This window comes from Choloepus didactylus, chromosome 7 (genome assembly GCF_015220235.1).
Source record: "Choloepus didactylus isolate mChoDid1 chromosome 7, mChoDid1.pri, whole genome shotgun sequence".
Lineage (NCBI taxonomy): Eukaryota > Metazoa > Chordata > Mammalia > Pilosa > Megalonychidae > Choloepus > Choloepus didactylus.
Window position 1 is genome coordinate 1,811,541 of NC_051313.1, and position 15,816 is coordinate 1,827,356.

At 51.4% G+C, this 15,816-nt stretch overlaps 2 protein-coding genes across 2 annotated transcripts in view; both read right to left on the reverse strand.

The window, feature by feature from the left end:
* Positions 1-285: 285 nt before the first annotated feature.
* LOC119539668 (metabotropic glutamate receptor 1-like) lies at positions 286-5,419 on the reverse strand. The gene is made up of 3 exons (XM_037843349.1): positions 5,343-5,419; positions 1,691-1,759; positions 286-1,378 (listed from the first exon to the last, which is right to left on the reverse strand). The coding sequence occupies exons 1-3, from the start codon at positions 5,417-5,419 to the stop codon at positions 295-297; spliced, it is 1,230 nt and encodes a 409-aa protein (XP_037699277.1). The 3' UTR covers positions 286-294.
* The window catches only part of LOC119540361 (metabotropic glutamate receptor 1), a 377,624-nt gene continuing 362,857 nt past the window's right edge, over positions 1,050-15,816 (reverse strand). The window contains exons 9-10 of the mRNA XM_037844494.1: positions 6,902-6,985; positions 1,050-1,177 (exon numbers count right to left, since the gene is read on the reverse strand). Coding sequence (XP_037700422.1) covers positions 6,925-6,985 — 61 coding nt within the window. The 3' untranslated portion in view covers positions 1,050-1,177; positions 6,902-6,924. The remainder of the gene's footprint in view (positions 1,178-6,901; positions 6,986-15,816) is intronic.

A 15,816-nucleotide genomic window follows, 5' to 3' on the forward strand; every position in this document is an offset into this window, starting at 1 on the left:
TGGCCCGGCCCAGGTCTGTGTCCCCCACAGGAGTGCCAGGAGCCGCCCTCCCCAGCTGGGCCAGTTCTCTGCGCAGCGCGTGCAAACGGGGTGTCTGGCGGTCGGGTTTGCTTTGTGCGGGGAAAGCGGCAGCCCGCGTGTGATGGTGCTTTGTCAGGAGGCCCCGGGCAGGGCGGGCTCTCGACCCACTGCAGCCTCGGGCCTCGGCTCGTGGGGGCTCGCAGGGCGCCCCTCCCTCCTGGCCCCGCGTCCTCCCACCCCCTCCCCCGTCCCCGCGGCCCCCTCTCCGCCCCCCTACAGGGTGGAGGAGCTCTGCTTGTAGTCGCGCAGCACGGCCGCGGCGTAGGCGGCGTCGGGGGGCGGGCAGAGCCCGGACTCGGACGCGGGCGAGCTGGGCGCGGAGCTGCCCGACGCCGCCGAGTCCCGGAACGGCGACGGCGGCGTCAGCGCGGGCGAGTCGTCGTCGGGGCTGGGGCGGCGGGCGGCGGGGGGCGAGGCCTCCTCCCGTCGCGCGTGCCCCGCCACGAACTCCTGCAGCAGCCGGAAGTGCTCCTCCTCCTCCTCGTCGTCCTCGTCGTCGTCCTCGTCCTCGGCGGCCGCAGGCGAGCCGGGCTCCTCCCGGACGGCGCCCAGGGCCAGTGGGAGCGGCTGCAGGCGCAGCGGGGGCGGCGGGGCGCATGGGGGCCCCAGGGCGCATGGGGTCCCCAGGAGGGCAGGGGCGCACGGGGGGCCCAGGAGGGCGGGAGCGCACGGGGGGCCATGGACGCCAGGGACGCCAGGGACGCCAGGGACGCGCGTCGAGCCCTGCAGCGCGCCCGACGGCGGTGCCTGCGCCTGGGGGGCAGGGGTGGCGAGGGGTGCAGGGGCAGGGGCGGGTACCGCGGGCAGGGGGCGCGGCGCGGGCAGCGCGGGGCCAGGGCTGCCGGCGGGGCCGAAGAGGGGCGGGCCCGCGTCGCCCTGCTCCCCGACACTGTAGAGGGTCTTGGTGCTGGCGTCAGAGAAGGCCAGGCTCTTGCCCGAGCCCTGGAAGCTCTCGGTGAGGGGCTTGATGACGGCCGTCTGGTTGCAGGCCGGCTCGCCGGACCTGACGTGCACGGACAGGCGTTGCCACGCGGCCTGGCCCCGGGGCGCCGGCCTCCCGCCGGGCTCGGACCACGACACCGACTTGCCGTTGGAGCTGTGGAGCAAACAGACCCGGTTTACCTGCCGGGGGGCCGGGCCCGTGTGCAGGGGCACTGACCGCCCGGAGGGGCCCTGCGCCGCCGCCTGCGGTGCCCACCGCCACCCGGCCTTCCCGCCAGATCCCACGCTGAAGGTCGCAGGTTCCACGGGGTGTCCCCGAGGAGGCCGCCCCGAGCCGAGGCAGGGACTTTTGACCCTGAGAAAAGGTGTCGAGGAGGAAATCAAGCCAACCTATTGTAGAAGCAGCTGTGGTCACTGGCGTGTGAGATTTCGTCAAGTCGCGTCACACACGCTCACGCTCTTAGGCGGTGACACATTGTTTCTCACGACGAACTTCTGAAGGGGTCCAAAAGTGATGGAGGAAGCAAATGTAAAACTATCTTCGTTTAGGCAAAGAATTTAGGAACTGACGCTTGCTCCTTTCTTCTTAATCCCTGGGCCAATTAAGCCCCGCACACACAGCGCCTGCAGGTGTCCTGGGTGCGTGTGTGCGCGTGTGCGTCAATACCCTCTCTCGGCTGCCCCTCCGCGGGCAGGTGCCCCTGGGGTCCGCCAGGCCCCGTCCACGCCCCCGGCCCTGCGCGGAGGAGACGGAGCAGCCGACGGAGGGCCCCACGCCAGCAACCTCGGGGTTTCACACTCTGAATTTCCCGTTTATTTCAGAACATTGTTCCCGACGCACGCAACGGGTCACAATTCCTATAAAAGCTCTGATTCGGGAGTTTGAAAGGAGAAACTGGAGAAGCAAAATACGAACGCGGTGTCAGTTCGCTGCAAATGGACCCGAAATACGGATGCGGGAAAGCTCCGGCCGAGAGAAAGCGCCCTCCCTGGGCCCCCTCCTCGGACCACGGGGGAAGATCTCAGGCCCCGCAGCCGCCGGCCCCGCCCGCGCTCCTCACTGACCCTCCCGGGCCGAGCAGACAGTCTCTCCAAGAGGAGCCGACAGGTGCACTGCGGCCACCTCCTTCTCCCCAGCAGGTTGTACACGCTCGCGTCTTACTTTTGGACTCCTAGCTTCTTTTCTGCATTAATTTACCACAGCAAACTATCAATGACAGCAGTGCTAACACTTAAGTCAGGACATAGTTTTTCTTCTGTTTTTTTTAGTTTTCTTCTGTATCCACGAAAACAACAGAGTAAATAGCAAAATAACACATTTGCGACATTAAAAGGAACAGGAAAAATAAATGCTTTTTATCAGACAGATATGTAGACTGTGTCATATCATAGTCCTTTGTTTTGAAAAATGTAGCAAGTGACTAATAGTGAGCGGAATGATTTATTTAATCATTTTGAAAATACGAGAATAGGTATATGTCACATTTTGACATTTTGCATTTTAAAGCCCTGAAATGAAGAGAGCCAAGTATGTGCAGATTAGTGCAGGAAGTTTAATATCAGTTATGGAAAATTAGGGAAATAAAGTTTCAGGTTTCTAAAATAGATATAGTAGCAAATATGTTGGTTCTATTATTTAGGAAAAGGGTGGTACTGAATATATCTGATAATGTATGTGTATTTTTAATTGTCCAAGAAAAATCTCATTTCCATACTACTATATCAAAGTTACTGTATAAGTGCTTCTGAAACGCTGACTTATTGACTTACCCCCCACACACACCCCTTGTTAGAAGGATGGCTCTCTTCCGAGTCGACCTGACTAAAGAGGGGGCAGGTGTGTGTCCGGCAAGAAGCAGGTGTTTATCCGTCCACCAAAGGCATCCGTTCAAGTCTGCAGAACTAAGATGCTCACCTCCCACTCCATCCTTCTCAGATTCCTCCATCCATTAGACCCTTTCTCTGTGCATCCCACGTGCCTCTCCCAAAAGGAAGGAAACCTATTTGCTACCACGTTGCTTTAATCTGCCTTATTACAACATCCACCCTCAGTTATCTGCAACACCTTCCACTGCAATGGTAAAACCTTTTCTTTCCCCAAATGCCTCTCAATGCTCATTAAGAAAATCATAAAATTCAAATGTGACTTTGTGTCTTTATTTAGTTATTGGTGCATGTACACGTGTGTGTGTGTGTGTGTGTGTGTTTGTGTGTGTTAAAAAGCAGCAGGTCCCTTGAGACTGGTCTGCACTGGCTAATTCAGCCAGCAGGCTTAGACACCCCAACAGAACATGCCCCCTGGCTCCACACATACAGCAAGAAGACATCCTGGCACTCCCAGGAAACGCTAAGGCAGCCCCGTTTCCTCCCCCAGGCAAGCACGTGAACTGATTTCCTCACTGTCCCCTTTTAAGCCATGCATGTCCACCAATAATCATGATTTAGCTGTTTCAGTCCAGTACCCTTTGTATTCTCGTGTGGGAGATTTTCACCAGGGCTGCCAGTGTTGCCAGCTCTCCTTCCCCCAGGATCTCGCTCTGGAGTTGCTGTAAATTACTGTCTAATTAGGAAACAGTTCTAATGCCCCGGGGCATTTGTCAGATAAAGGAAATTAGACTAGCCTTCTTTTTCCCAAGGACAAAATAAACTGCTCCCTACACCCCAGAGGTAGTGGAGGGAATGCGTCATCTCAGAAATTGCAGCACCGAGTGGGTACAGGCTTTTGGATTAGTCAGTCATTCCTACTACCCCAGGCAAGCGTGACTCCACAGTTGCATCAGTATTGCTTTTAGACCAAATAATACCAGGCCGTTGAAGAAAATTTCTGCTGTCTTTAAATGCATGCAGACGCTTTTACGGTAAAGTGCTGCAAGATGCAAGCATAACTGAATTCTGAGACGCTTTTTGTGTTCAGCTTCCAAATGGCCACTAAAACAGATACAATTACTGTCATGAGGGGAAGGGCTTAATTGTTTTGGTGTGAAAGGGATTCTCCTATTTAAAAAGGTTGGGGACCCCTTGCTGTGAAAAAGATATAAGAGATGGGGCAGGATAAAGAGATAAATGCATTCTAAAAAGGGGTTATTCCTATGAAATAAGACTTCTATTTAATCCCAGATAATTTTAACAGTTTCTGTTGGCCATAGCTTCTTCCATTTATTCTTTAATTTTATTGTTTTTCTAATTTTAGGAAAACTAATGTGGTTTAGAAAACACTACATAGTTGTCACAAAGACATCTTGTGCCACCTTTGAAAGACAGATCTCAGGCCCAGAGAGCAGTGTCATTTTGATGATCAAATAGGTGAGGTTTGCCTTACATGCCTTGGGTGGCTAAACACAGGTGCGGATATTAAAGTTGCCAGAGGAAGCCACATCCGGCCAGAGTGCACTGGCGCAGACTGCTGTTTTCTCGGGCAATGGGGCCTTAGTTTTCATTCCTAAGGACCCCACTGTCTCCACTTCCACTTCCAGAAAGCTCTCCAGAAAAATCAGCTGGTCCAGTGTACATCTTCACACCTGGGAACCTACCTGAGCCTCTTTAAAGTTTCTCACCTTTTCAGCTCATCACTAGAGTCTCTGAAGGAATTAGGGAAGACAAGAGCTTTCTGAATAAATGAGGACTTGTAGTTCTCAAATAGCATTGTGAATTTTTTCATTCCTCTCTTTGATTCTAACCTCTGCCTAAGCTAACCCAGGAATCATTCAGCCTCATGAAATTTTCAAAATTACACTTAGAGTCTAAATACGTGGTCCTCTTTTTAGAATCCAGATCAGCCACATTCTACGCGTTAAAGCTATATGATACAGGATAAAAGTTAACGCAAAGAAAATATCTGCCTTTATTAAGCCCTGTGCTTTCTTCAATGAATCAATATAGAAAAGGATGCCCACAAATAAATGTATTTCATCAAGGTCAGTGAACTGTGGAAGATCCCATAAGCTTTCTCTGGTGATAGGTCTACTGTCTTGAGAAAATTGCAGTCTATTTTAGAGTAAAAAGTAGAATTCTGACGGGCACTAATTTATTTTACTAAACGCATTTTGGGTGGCTTTCTGTTCCACCTAATCTTGAGTGCCGAGTACAGCAGTTCATTTAAAGCATCTTGCTGTTGCCAAGCACGGCTTCAGCAGGGGTGAGCCAGCTGTGACGGATGAGCTGGGAGCTCCTTCCTTTGTAAGCACTTCGGGTCTCGTGTCATCGTTTCTTATAAGCCGCCTGCTACCTGGCCTGTCACCTAACAGCAACGCGTCTGACGCTCTCTGGCTCTACTGGGGGTCCCCACGGTTCTCCCCGGAAATATCGGGCAGTCGCGTTGCCTGCTGGGGCTGGGGAGCCTCAGCAAGCTGTCGGGGTCCAGGAGGAGCTTTGTCTCCACCGCCGGCCCCTCCGCCATGCTGCTCACAAAAACTGAAGGCCACAGAAAGAGCACCCCTTTTTCTTTTTTAAAAAAATTTTTCAGGATCAACCAAGGCTAAAAAGATCCTCTTTGTGTCACCGATTTGAAGCCAGTGATTTCTTTCTCACCCTTTACAGTGTCCAGAAGGAAATCCTGAGTCGATCCTGCTCTGAAGGCTCTTGGCTTTGCTAACTGTCCTGGCATTTTCCCACCAGCGGTGTGGGGGAGCCACGAGGACACACGCCTCCAGCCTGCGCTTCTGCTCCTACACACTCACCGTCAGGGCACGAGGCTCAGCTACTCCCACCCCGGGCCGGCCGCCACTGCAGGGCGAGCACAGCCTCCCACTCCCCCAGGCAGCCAGCGGCTGCCAAACCCAGGCTCTCCTTGCCACGTCCTTGCCAGTGCCCCAAGGACTTGGGGAGAGGCAGAGGAAGGCCCCCCCCACCCCGGCCCAGGGTGGCCGCGGCACCACGGGTCCCCGCGAAGAGCCAGCAGGGCTGGGTGAGAGCTGGCTCTGTTGGGGATTCCTTTTGGGAGACCCGGAGGACAGAAAAGCCTTCCCCAAGTCCTACACGATGCAGGGGCCAGAGCCCGCCCCGTCGACAGCGCCCAGGGCCGGGTCCGCAGCACAACTCCGCTCCACGGGGACCCCCTCGGCGGCCCTACTGCTGCAGGAATGTGTGCCTTTGCCTCTCGGGGTTTGGCGGGCAGTAAATGACAGCTGAAATCGACCGCGGGCTCCGTGCAGATCGCTGGTGTTAACTTAAAGAGACACTGTCAAGGCCGGACGGCCCAAACCAGGACCCGCATGCACGGCTTTTATCAGACAGGAAATCTGATAGAAGCACTCAGAACAGTGGGAAAAGAATGACTTTTCCTTTTTTTTTTTGTGGTGGGACTCACAAAACTCTTGTTTTGCGCTCCCTGAGCTGTGGGAGGCTCCCAGCAGAGGCGCAGGCTGGAGCCTGCCCCACAAATTTCATTATGGAATTCCTCATAAATTCAAGTTAAGGCTTTGACTTGAATGCAGACAGGGTTATTTCAAACATTTGTGCAACAGCAAAAAAGGCAAAAAGGCAAAAAAAAAAAAAAAAAAAAAAAAACAGAAAAGAAAAGAAAATGTAAAAAGAAAAGAAAAGACAAGAAAGCTCTGCTTGCCAAGGAGCAGCTGACAACTTTGTAAAGTGGAGAGAAATTCACTTTTAAGCTCGTGAGTGGGAGTCACAAACAAGAGTGAATCTCCTGAATTGGAGAAAGTGTTGCATCGAAACATAAAGCCACAAGACTAAGCTACCCACTTGACAGTGTCCTTTTAAGAATGACAGACGGTCCGATTTGGGCAGCTGTGCACGCCGGGGCATGTGAGCGTGCCCCCTGTGGATGGCATGCACCACATCCGTGTCTGTGCCAGAACGTGGGAGAGCCCAGGAGGGAGAGAGCAAAGGCCAGCACGGTTGTCCATGCAGCGTTTCTTACACATTCACTGCAGCGTGGGAGTGTCAAAGCTGCACATGGGCCGACGGAGCCGGGCTGCTGGCCGAGAACTCGGGCTGCCTCTTCCTGGGGATTGAAAAGAAAGAGACACCCAGTGAGCGAGCGGTTACAGCTGCGCGCAGGGGCGGCAGTCACTCCTGGGGCGGGTGGGCCTGGCCCCCATGTCCTCTGTGCCTCCACTTTCAGCATTGCTCCTGCAGCCTCATCATCGCCCCTTTACCCTGCGGGGCACCGCTCTTGGGGGGCCGAGGCTCGTCTGCTGCTGGGTCTGGCCCAGAACAACCCTTCCCTGCCCCTTGGTGCAGCCCCCCTCCCCGGGGGAGCGGACCCCACCTCCGCTCACGCCGACACGGCTGACCCCTCCCTCCGCCCCTCTGGGGGGCAGTTCACTGATTTCTACCTTACGCTGTCAGGGCTGCAACAATGCTCATTTCCCACCGCATCACGTCACCACGAGAACCCTGCTGACACGTCATACAAAGCCACATCTGCCTCCTGGCCTCCCTACACAGAATGTGTCCCTTGGTGGACAGAGGGGCCAGGAGCCTGGCCTGTGGGACTGGAGAAAGCCGCCACGAGGAAGAACGGCTTCTCGGACCCGGCTCCGTCCTCTGCTCACACCTGCCCCTGCCCTCTGCAGCTGACCAGGCCTGGCGGGGTCCACGGGTGCCCTGGACGGTGGCTCTGCCATCTTGCTGGGATAATGACAGACGGGTTTCCCATGGGCCCAGTGGGTCCTTCCGACAGCAGGAGATGGAGGTGTCAGGCCGACATGCCATGTCTGAGGGCCACCTGTCGTCGGAGAGAACCCCAGGAGCAAGGCGCTGGGGTGGCAGCCGGCAGGGGCTGCAGTGGGGCGGATGGGGGCGGTGGGATTCGGGGAACTCGGTTAGGGAACATGCAGAAGCCCTTCCTCCAAGGATCCCCAATTCCTCCGGGATGTTCTCTGAGTCAGCACCTGGCCTTGGACCTCACAGACCTGGTGACAATTATGGGTGTTAGCCAGAGGAGAGCCACAGCTGCTCCAGGCACGTCCAAGGCCTTTCCACCTCGTATCCCTTTTATGTTCCACCATATCAGAGGAGCGGAGGCCCAGGAGGCTGCGGGAGAAATTCCAGGTGCTCAGGCTGAGGTCTGGCCGGGCTGGGCAGGAGAGGTGAAATGTGAGGGTTTGAAATTTGAAAGGAGAAAACCCCGAGCTCACTCTGTAATACCGGAAAGCAGGGGTCTGGGGTGCCTGCATCAGCTGAAGCTGACGAAGTCAAATCATCACTCGGTGTCCCACCATGTTTGGGCTTTTCTGTAGACCAGTTAGAAGTGTGTTTCTGCTCAGAACAACTCGAAATCCGCAACCACAAATAGGAAGGCAAGACACCTCAGGCGAGTTCATTTGTGCTGCAATAATCCATTCATTTAAGAAAATTAGACGAAATAACCGGCAAACCAATTCCTTCCTCATGCGAAGGCGGAAAACTTGCTCGCAGCGTTTGGCGAGGCCTGGCGACGGCCCGCACCCTCCCGGGGCCTGAAGCGACTCAGCTGCGTCAGCTCCGCAGGCCGCGGGGCGCCAGGAGCTTGGGGTCGGGGCCCATCGGGACGCGCAAGGCCCGCGTCGGCGCCTCCCGCTGCGCCTCCAATCGACGTGCGGCACGAAGCGCCCTTCGTCCGGGCTGGGTGGGTGAGGTCTGCGCCTCCCCGCCCGCCCCCGCGGCCCCGCAAAGAGGAGCTCCGGACTCGGGTCCGGGCCTGGCCGCGCGCCTCCCGTCCCGAGGTTGGCGGAGCCCGGCCGCGTGTCCCTGACCCGGCCCCGCGCGTCCCGCCGCCCGTCGGCAGCGCGTTGGACCGCAAGGCCCCGGGAGAGGGGGAGGCCCCGGGAGAGGGGGAGGCCCCGCAGTGGCAGAGCGGGGTCCCTGCGCCTCGACGGCCTGTGCTCCGGGAGCGCGAGCGCACCTCGTAAGTAGGAAACTCCCGACAGGTCTAGGGAGAGGCGGCAGAGGAGAGGGAGAGACTTTTCGCTTTTAAGGACACCTGCTCCCTCGTTTTTGAACAAAGGAGCTTCCTTTAGCGCTGGGGGATGTAGCACCCGAGGGCAGGGTGCCAGGAGCTAAGAACAGGGGACAGCGGCCGCGGCCTAGAGCCCGGGGAGCGCGCCAGAGCGCGGGTGTGCAGCGCGGGCCCGGCGGCCGCTCTCCAGGACGCGCGCTGCTGACACCCCTGTCTGGAGCCCCTCCCGGGCCAGCCGATGGCGCCCAGGGAGGCCCCTTTGCTCCACCCGGGAACCCAGGAACCGCCTGCAATCCCAAAGGCTCCCGAATTGTCTCCCGATTAAGATGGTTGGAAAATTCTAGAGTCTCCTTCAGGGTCCCGCTGCCTTGGTCTCTGACTCACTCTGCACTCCTGTGAAATGCAAAAGCCGCTAAGAGGGTTACAGGCCAGCCCAGGAGAGCTGAGACCAGCCTTCAAGCTGCATAAAAACTGAGGGAAGCAGCTTGAATTCAGGGTATTTTAGCAATTGTCAAACTACAATTCAGCCAACCGCAGTGCATGCCCGAGTGCAAGCTTGGAAGGAAAACGCAGCCTCTGGGGGTTTGTCAAAGGAAGTCCCAAATGTGTCCGCAAATGTTTTGGCCGAAACTGTGGATTTAAAGAAGCCCCAGAAGTATAGTTATAAAGATTCCTTTTCAATTTCTTATGAGAAGTGAAAAACTTTCAGGACAAAGAGTCACTGCTTGTTACAAACGCTAAGCTCCTGGATGGGGCGGAGCTACTCTCTTCTCTTCCCACTGTCCGCCTTCCCCTTTGTACGAGGGGTGAGCTTTCTCTGGGTGTACTTAGCTCCACATGACCTTGTTTTAATGTGTGATTTTAATTACCTCTGGTCACCCACATATCAAGTTATTTTTGCTTGACCTTGAGAAGCTAAGGCTAAGTTTTACTCAGTCTGGGATTTAAAATAAGATCAGTGGGGAAGGGGCTGGGAGACCTTGTGCTTCTGTGTGAGTGCCTCTAGAGACTCAGTGATTTTCATCCACACAGCGGTATTGCTGAAACAGTACATGTGACAACGCTTCCGAGTAGAAGGCCCATCCGCCGTCCGCTGGACCCAGACACTCCAGGTCTCAAGCGTGTGTAGATTGGGCCACTTCACTGTGTCTCAAACTTCTCTCCACTCAAGCCCCAGATTTCAGCCTCTTTCCTTGCTCAAGCATTTCAATCACTTCTGGTGGAAGAGTCCACTGAATTCGGTTTTTCTTCTTCCAGAGTCGACTTTTGTAGGTGACATGAGTGACACTGGAAGATGTGTCAGGAGCAAGTGACAGACGCACAGAGAGGTGAGCTGTGGGTCTCTGGAGCTGCTGTAGCAGAGAGAAAGCCATCTCTGCAATTCCAGGAGCCGGTCTTCAGGCTTCACGGAGCTCCCCTCGGCCATGGGGTGGCAGCGGCCCAGAGAACCCAAGAACGACAGCAGCCACTCCAGACCTTTTTAACAGGGTGTGGGCTGATTTTCAGTTAAAGAAAATTGGGTAATCTGTGCCTCTGAATGCTTTTCAAGGTCAAATGCATCATTCATTTTTCCATTATCTGGATTTCAAGGTCAAATGCATTGTTCCTTTTTTCCGTTATCTGGATTTCAATACTTTTCTCTCACCATCCATTTACTAGAGAGCAGGGTGGGGCTCTGTGTGAGTAGCTGCCTGTCCAGCTTGATTCCTTCCACTTTTTCTTTTCACACACATGCATCTCATATAGTACATTATTACTCTTTCGATGAACACACAACACTGTCTTTCCAGATAGGTGTAAAATATTGCTCCATTTTAAATTCTCGATTATGAACATTTCTAAGCTAATAGACTGGTAATAATTTAATAAAGTTCAATTTAATCATCACTGCAGATTTATCAAATATTAACAATTTACTTTATGAAGACCCCTTTACTTTTGAAAACATTACAGATATTTTTGAAGTTCTCTGTATATTATTTTTAAAGCTAATATCCTCATTCTTCTCAAGAGAAAATTCAGTACATTTCATCACCTGGCATGTGTGAATACTTTTGCAACATGTATATTCATATCTGTTAATAAGCACTAAATGGTATTGTTTAGCGTGTCATTGCCTGTCACTTACATGGCATCAAGCTTCAGCTCCACTCATCAGTTTGCCCTTTTTTCAGTGATATGTTGACACATGTAGCTCTTGTTCATTCACTTAAAATGAATAAATGCTAGACTAAAAAAACCCAAAATCATCCATTCTCCTGTTGATGGCCATTTAGGTTATTTCCTACATTTTGCTTTTTCAAGCAAATCTGCGCTAGGCATTCTTGGCTAGGCCCCTTGCACACATGGGGGCTTTTCTGTGCTATGGCCCTGGAATTAGAATTGTTTAGATTGTTGTGTGCACACCGTCTTTTTTATATGTTACTGAATTGCTCTGCAGAGTGCTTTCTCAATTCACAATAGTGTGTGAGAGTCCAAATTATTATTTCCAATATTCAGTCTTCAGACATTTAAAAATGAACTTTTTAGGAAAAATTGTAAAAATAAAGATAGAGAAAATGTCATCATGAACCTGTTATCCAGCTTCAGTAATAATCAACACACATGTCAACCTTGTTTCAAATATGCTCCCCTCATACACACTGGCTTATTTCAAAGTAAATCCAAAACATTATATCAGTCTATCCATGAACAGTTCAGCATATATCAAAAAAATAGGCACTCTTTTTTTTTTAATGAAAGGTGAAAAAACTATAATGTCATTCTCACACCTAGAATGCATTAACAGTAATTCCTTAATATAACCAACTACCCAGTAGTTTTTTAATTCTCTGATTATCCCATACGTATTTTATATTTTTTTATTTTACTTTTCTAATTTATTTCTAATCAGAATCCAAACAAGTTCTGCACATTACATTCTGTTGATGTGTTGTCTTTTATAATCAGTAGATGATCCCTTCTCCTTTTTACTTGCTAGTCATTTGCTGAAGAAACGTTGCTCATTCCCCAGATTGTGGATTTTGCTGACGGAGGCCCGGTGTACTCTCTCCTGTTCCTCTGTCATCTGTGTGTCCTGTGAACTGATAGACCTGGGAGCCGGATCAGACTCAGGCTGATGCAGGCGAGAACAGGGTGTGGGTGCTGTTGCTTCCACCACCCGACATCAGGAGCGGTGGGTGGCTCGTCTCCCAGCCACGCGAAGACTGAGCAGAGGCTCCAGTTGTTGCCGGCCTGACACACCTGTTATAAACCACACCCCCCCACCAGTCTTCCATCTAATGGTTTTAACAGTGGTCGATGATCATTATCTGGATCAATTATTTTATTAGGAGACTCCAAAATGGTGCTATTATAATTCTATCATTCCTTCTGCATTTGTCAAGTAGAGTTATTTTCTAACGAAGATGTTTGGTTACTCTGAGGCAGAGTGCAAACAGAAAGTGCCAGCCAAATGCATTATCTTTTCCTTTATTTACTAATTTTCAGAATAATGAACTGTTTTTCTAAAATCCTCTAAAATGAGCAGTGCATCTCCTGTGGCTCCCTTTCTAATTTTTCCTTGGATTTGGTGCTATGGTCCTATCTCTCCACCTGCCTGAACACTTGTATATATAATGTGCCCATACGATGAAACACGGCCGAGTCTCCAGAACTGGCATAATCTCTGCCGGGACCCCTCTGCCCTTTCCTCTGGTGGGTAGAGGGGGCCAATCAACTAACCCAGTCGGGGTCTGGCTGAGTGGGAGCTGTTTTGAATTCTGGTGGGCACGTGTCTTCCTCTGCTCCCAGGGCAGGTCCCCTTTGGGGGTTTTAACCCAGAGCCACGAGCGATCGACGCCCCTTACCTGGTGTGGCTTCAGCTCCTCTACAGAGGCAGTGGCGGGGGGGGGGGGGGGATTCCGTCCTGCTTTCCAAGGACTTGCAGCTTAGACACTTACCCTCCCGGTGCACACGGCTTCAGAATTCGGCACGCATCTTGAGGGCGAACACTGGCCGGGTGTCTGCAGGCCTCTGGGCCTCCGGTGCTCCCCGTCCAGCCCCGCACGCAGGCTGAAAGCGCTGCTGCCTCCCCGGCTCCCAGCAGCAGCCCTGGGCACCAGGACGGCAAACGGCCAGGGAACGGCAGCTGCACGTCGCCAGCTCTCCTCTCCCTCCGGAGCTTGCAGCCGGGAGCCCCGGGTGTTCTCCAGGTCTCTCCACTGCGCAGGGCCGCCTGCTGCAGAGACTTCGGCTTGTCTCTCCATCCGCCTGGGCCACTGCACTTCCGAACTGGAGGGTGGGATGGGCGCGCGTCAAAGCCTGTCCTCACGGTCACTCGCCACCACGCCAGCCTCTGTCACCTCCACCGACCGTCCCGAGGCCAGCCCTGAGCTGGAGCCCGCAGTGGCCGGTGCCCCGGGAGTGCCTGCTCGGCCCGTCTGCCCTCGCGCCAGTTCTCTGAAATATTAATCCCACCATCCTCACTGCTGCAGCAGCTCTCCCATGCTGTGAACGGGCAGGTTTTGTCTTTTGTGAAGCGTTTCCAGTTACTTTCGTTGGGAACTTTGTTCTGCCACAATCTACTTTGTACCGGGAACAGAAGTCTGGGCAGAACTTCTTAATTGTTGCCAAACTGATGGTTGTAGCATGGTGTCTCGATGTTTTTCCTACCTGCCTGGCTTTGTTCCTGATGTCCCTGCTAATCGTCCTTTCGGACCCCCCTCGGCACACAAAGGCGTCCGCTGCCCCGTTCACGTAGGTGTCCGCTGCGTGGTGAGGGGACAGTGAGGGCACAGAGGCGCCCCCCCAGTTCAGAGCGGAGCCGGAAGCAGTCCTGAGCATCTCGCTCTGCAGCAAATTCCAGGAATCTAGGGAGCACGTATCGTTTATTGTTAGTTCCTAAATTGATTTTAGTGTTCAATATTGAATGTCATGAAATTCCCAGTGAATTTGAATTAAATAGTAAAGATTATGTGTGTATGTGTGTGTGTGTAAAGAGTAGGGTACACATCAAAATACAAATGTGTGTGTGCAAATGTGTGTGTGTGTGTGAAGACTAGGCTACACATCAAAATATGAATACAGATGTTCTCTGTGTATTGGTAGAATTGTAGGTAATTTTTATTAGTTTCCTGCTTTCTTTATTTTCCAAACTGTCCACAATGGTATTTATTACTGTTGTAATAATGAAAAATAAGCAACAACTGCTTTTTACAAAAATAATTTTATCATAAAATATAATTCAGGAGTAAGTTTCCCTCTACTCTTAGCATTAATCCAATCAACTAAGATGTTAGACGGGAGTTGTGAATATATTTTCTTATGCTGAAAAAAGAAGGTAAAGTAAGAATTCTAATATCTATACATACACACACATATATATACACACACACACACCCATATATATGAGGAACTACTAAGGAAACATGGCACCGTAAATTATTGAATTTGGCAATTCATCCTAATAATTGGGTTAATCAGTATTGAAAGCTTTCTTATTTCAGAATTCTATAGTAATGTAAATCGAGCTTTTATGCTATAACTAAATTGTGATTTATTGTACATACATTTTACGTGTTTATTCTCACATATAGGCATGTTTGCTAATGATAAAAGCTCGAAATTAGAAAAAAGCCAACTCAAATGGGAAAATAATTTTGCTATGTTTCCAGATAGGCTTTAGGTGCCAAACTGCCAAAGTGAGGCTTTTTATTATCTTACAAGGATTTATCACAGAGTGGGAGAGAAAAAGATGATGAGAACAACTTGCCAAAAGCTAAAACTTGCACCTCATTGAAGAAATCTTTATTTGGGAAAGAGCCTTAAAACTGAAGATGGAATGATAACTAAAAGAGGCTTAGGTTACTTAAACGTAGAAGTCTGTGAGTCTTCCCTAATTCTTGACTAGAGTACTAATCTCAATATTAGCTATATATTCCCATTAAGGTTTATCTTATATTATTGTTTCTCTTTAAGCACAGCCTATAATGCCCTCATGCTATTACCCACTGCACCTGAAAAGGAAGTAAACAGAGTATCATAAAACTTCTCTCATAATATTAGAAGTACAGTCACCAAGCCCTAAAGGAAATCTTAGTCAAACTACAAAACACATTCACAGCTCCCATCTGAAATCTTAGTTGATTGGATTAAAGCTAAGAGGAGAGAGGAACTTACTCCTGAATTACATTTTATGAGGGAGGGGAATGGGAAATATTGGACTGTTGCTTCCAGCTAAGACGTAGTAAATTGAGGCAATGCTCCCACTGTCAGCAACCCGAAGTAACAGATCGAATGCTATTAGAATTCACTGGAGGGCAGCTGGGCCCGTGAGTCGGAAGGCAGGGAGCTCCAGAGGTAAACTGAAAATCCTGAGCAGGAGGCCCTTCAACATAGCTGATGGCTCTCGGCCAGGAGGCAAAGAAGCAGGGAAACTCGTGGTAAATCGGCAGGGTTGTAGACACAAAAGCTGGAGCTCAGGCTTCGCTGGAGCCAAGACCCAGGAGAGAAGGGAGGTGAAGGAAAGTCGGTTTCCTAGAAAAATGTGAAAATGTCAGGCTGCACCAAGCACAGGGTGCAGAGCTCAGCAGAGCTCCAGAAGTCAGAATGGAGTTTCTGTCAGTCCCACAAAAATTGAAATTGTTGCTGAGGGCATGGCCAGGAAGAGGGGTACAAGGAAACACCCCAGGCTCGCCGCTGGAGCCCTGGGGAGCTGCGCTGTCAGAACAGGGCAATGCAGCTGAAACGAGTCCACGTGCACGTCCGCTCTGTCCAAAACGAGGTCACAAAGTAAAAGGGAATCCTGGGACAACAGGACTGTACAAAGCAATGACAGAAATGTACAATGAAGTGTAAAATATTTGTAGAATTACAATGCATGACAAAAACTCACAAAAAGCTGAGAGAAGTTA

Coding starts and splice junctions, on each gene's coding strand:
- LOC119539668 (XM_037843349.1), bottom strand. CDS start 5,419: ATGGCGGAGGGGCCGGCGGTGGAGACAAAGCTCCTCCTGGACCCCGAC. Junction 1,760..5,342: donor AGGCTCCCCAGCCCCAGCAG/GCAACGCGACTG, acceptor TCCTCCGCGCAG/GGCCGGGGGCGTGGACGGGG. Junction 1,379..1,690: donor GGAGGGGCAGCCGAGAGAGG/GTATTGACGCAC, acceptor ACCTTTTCTCAG/GGTCAAAAGTCCCTGCCTCG.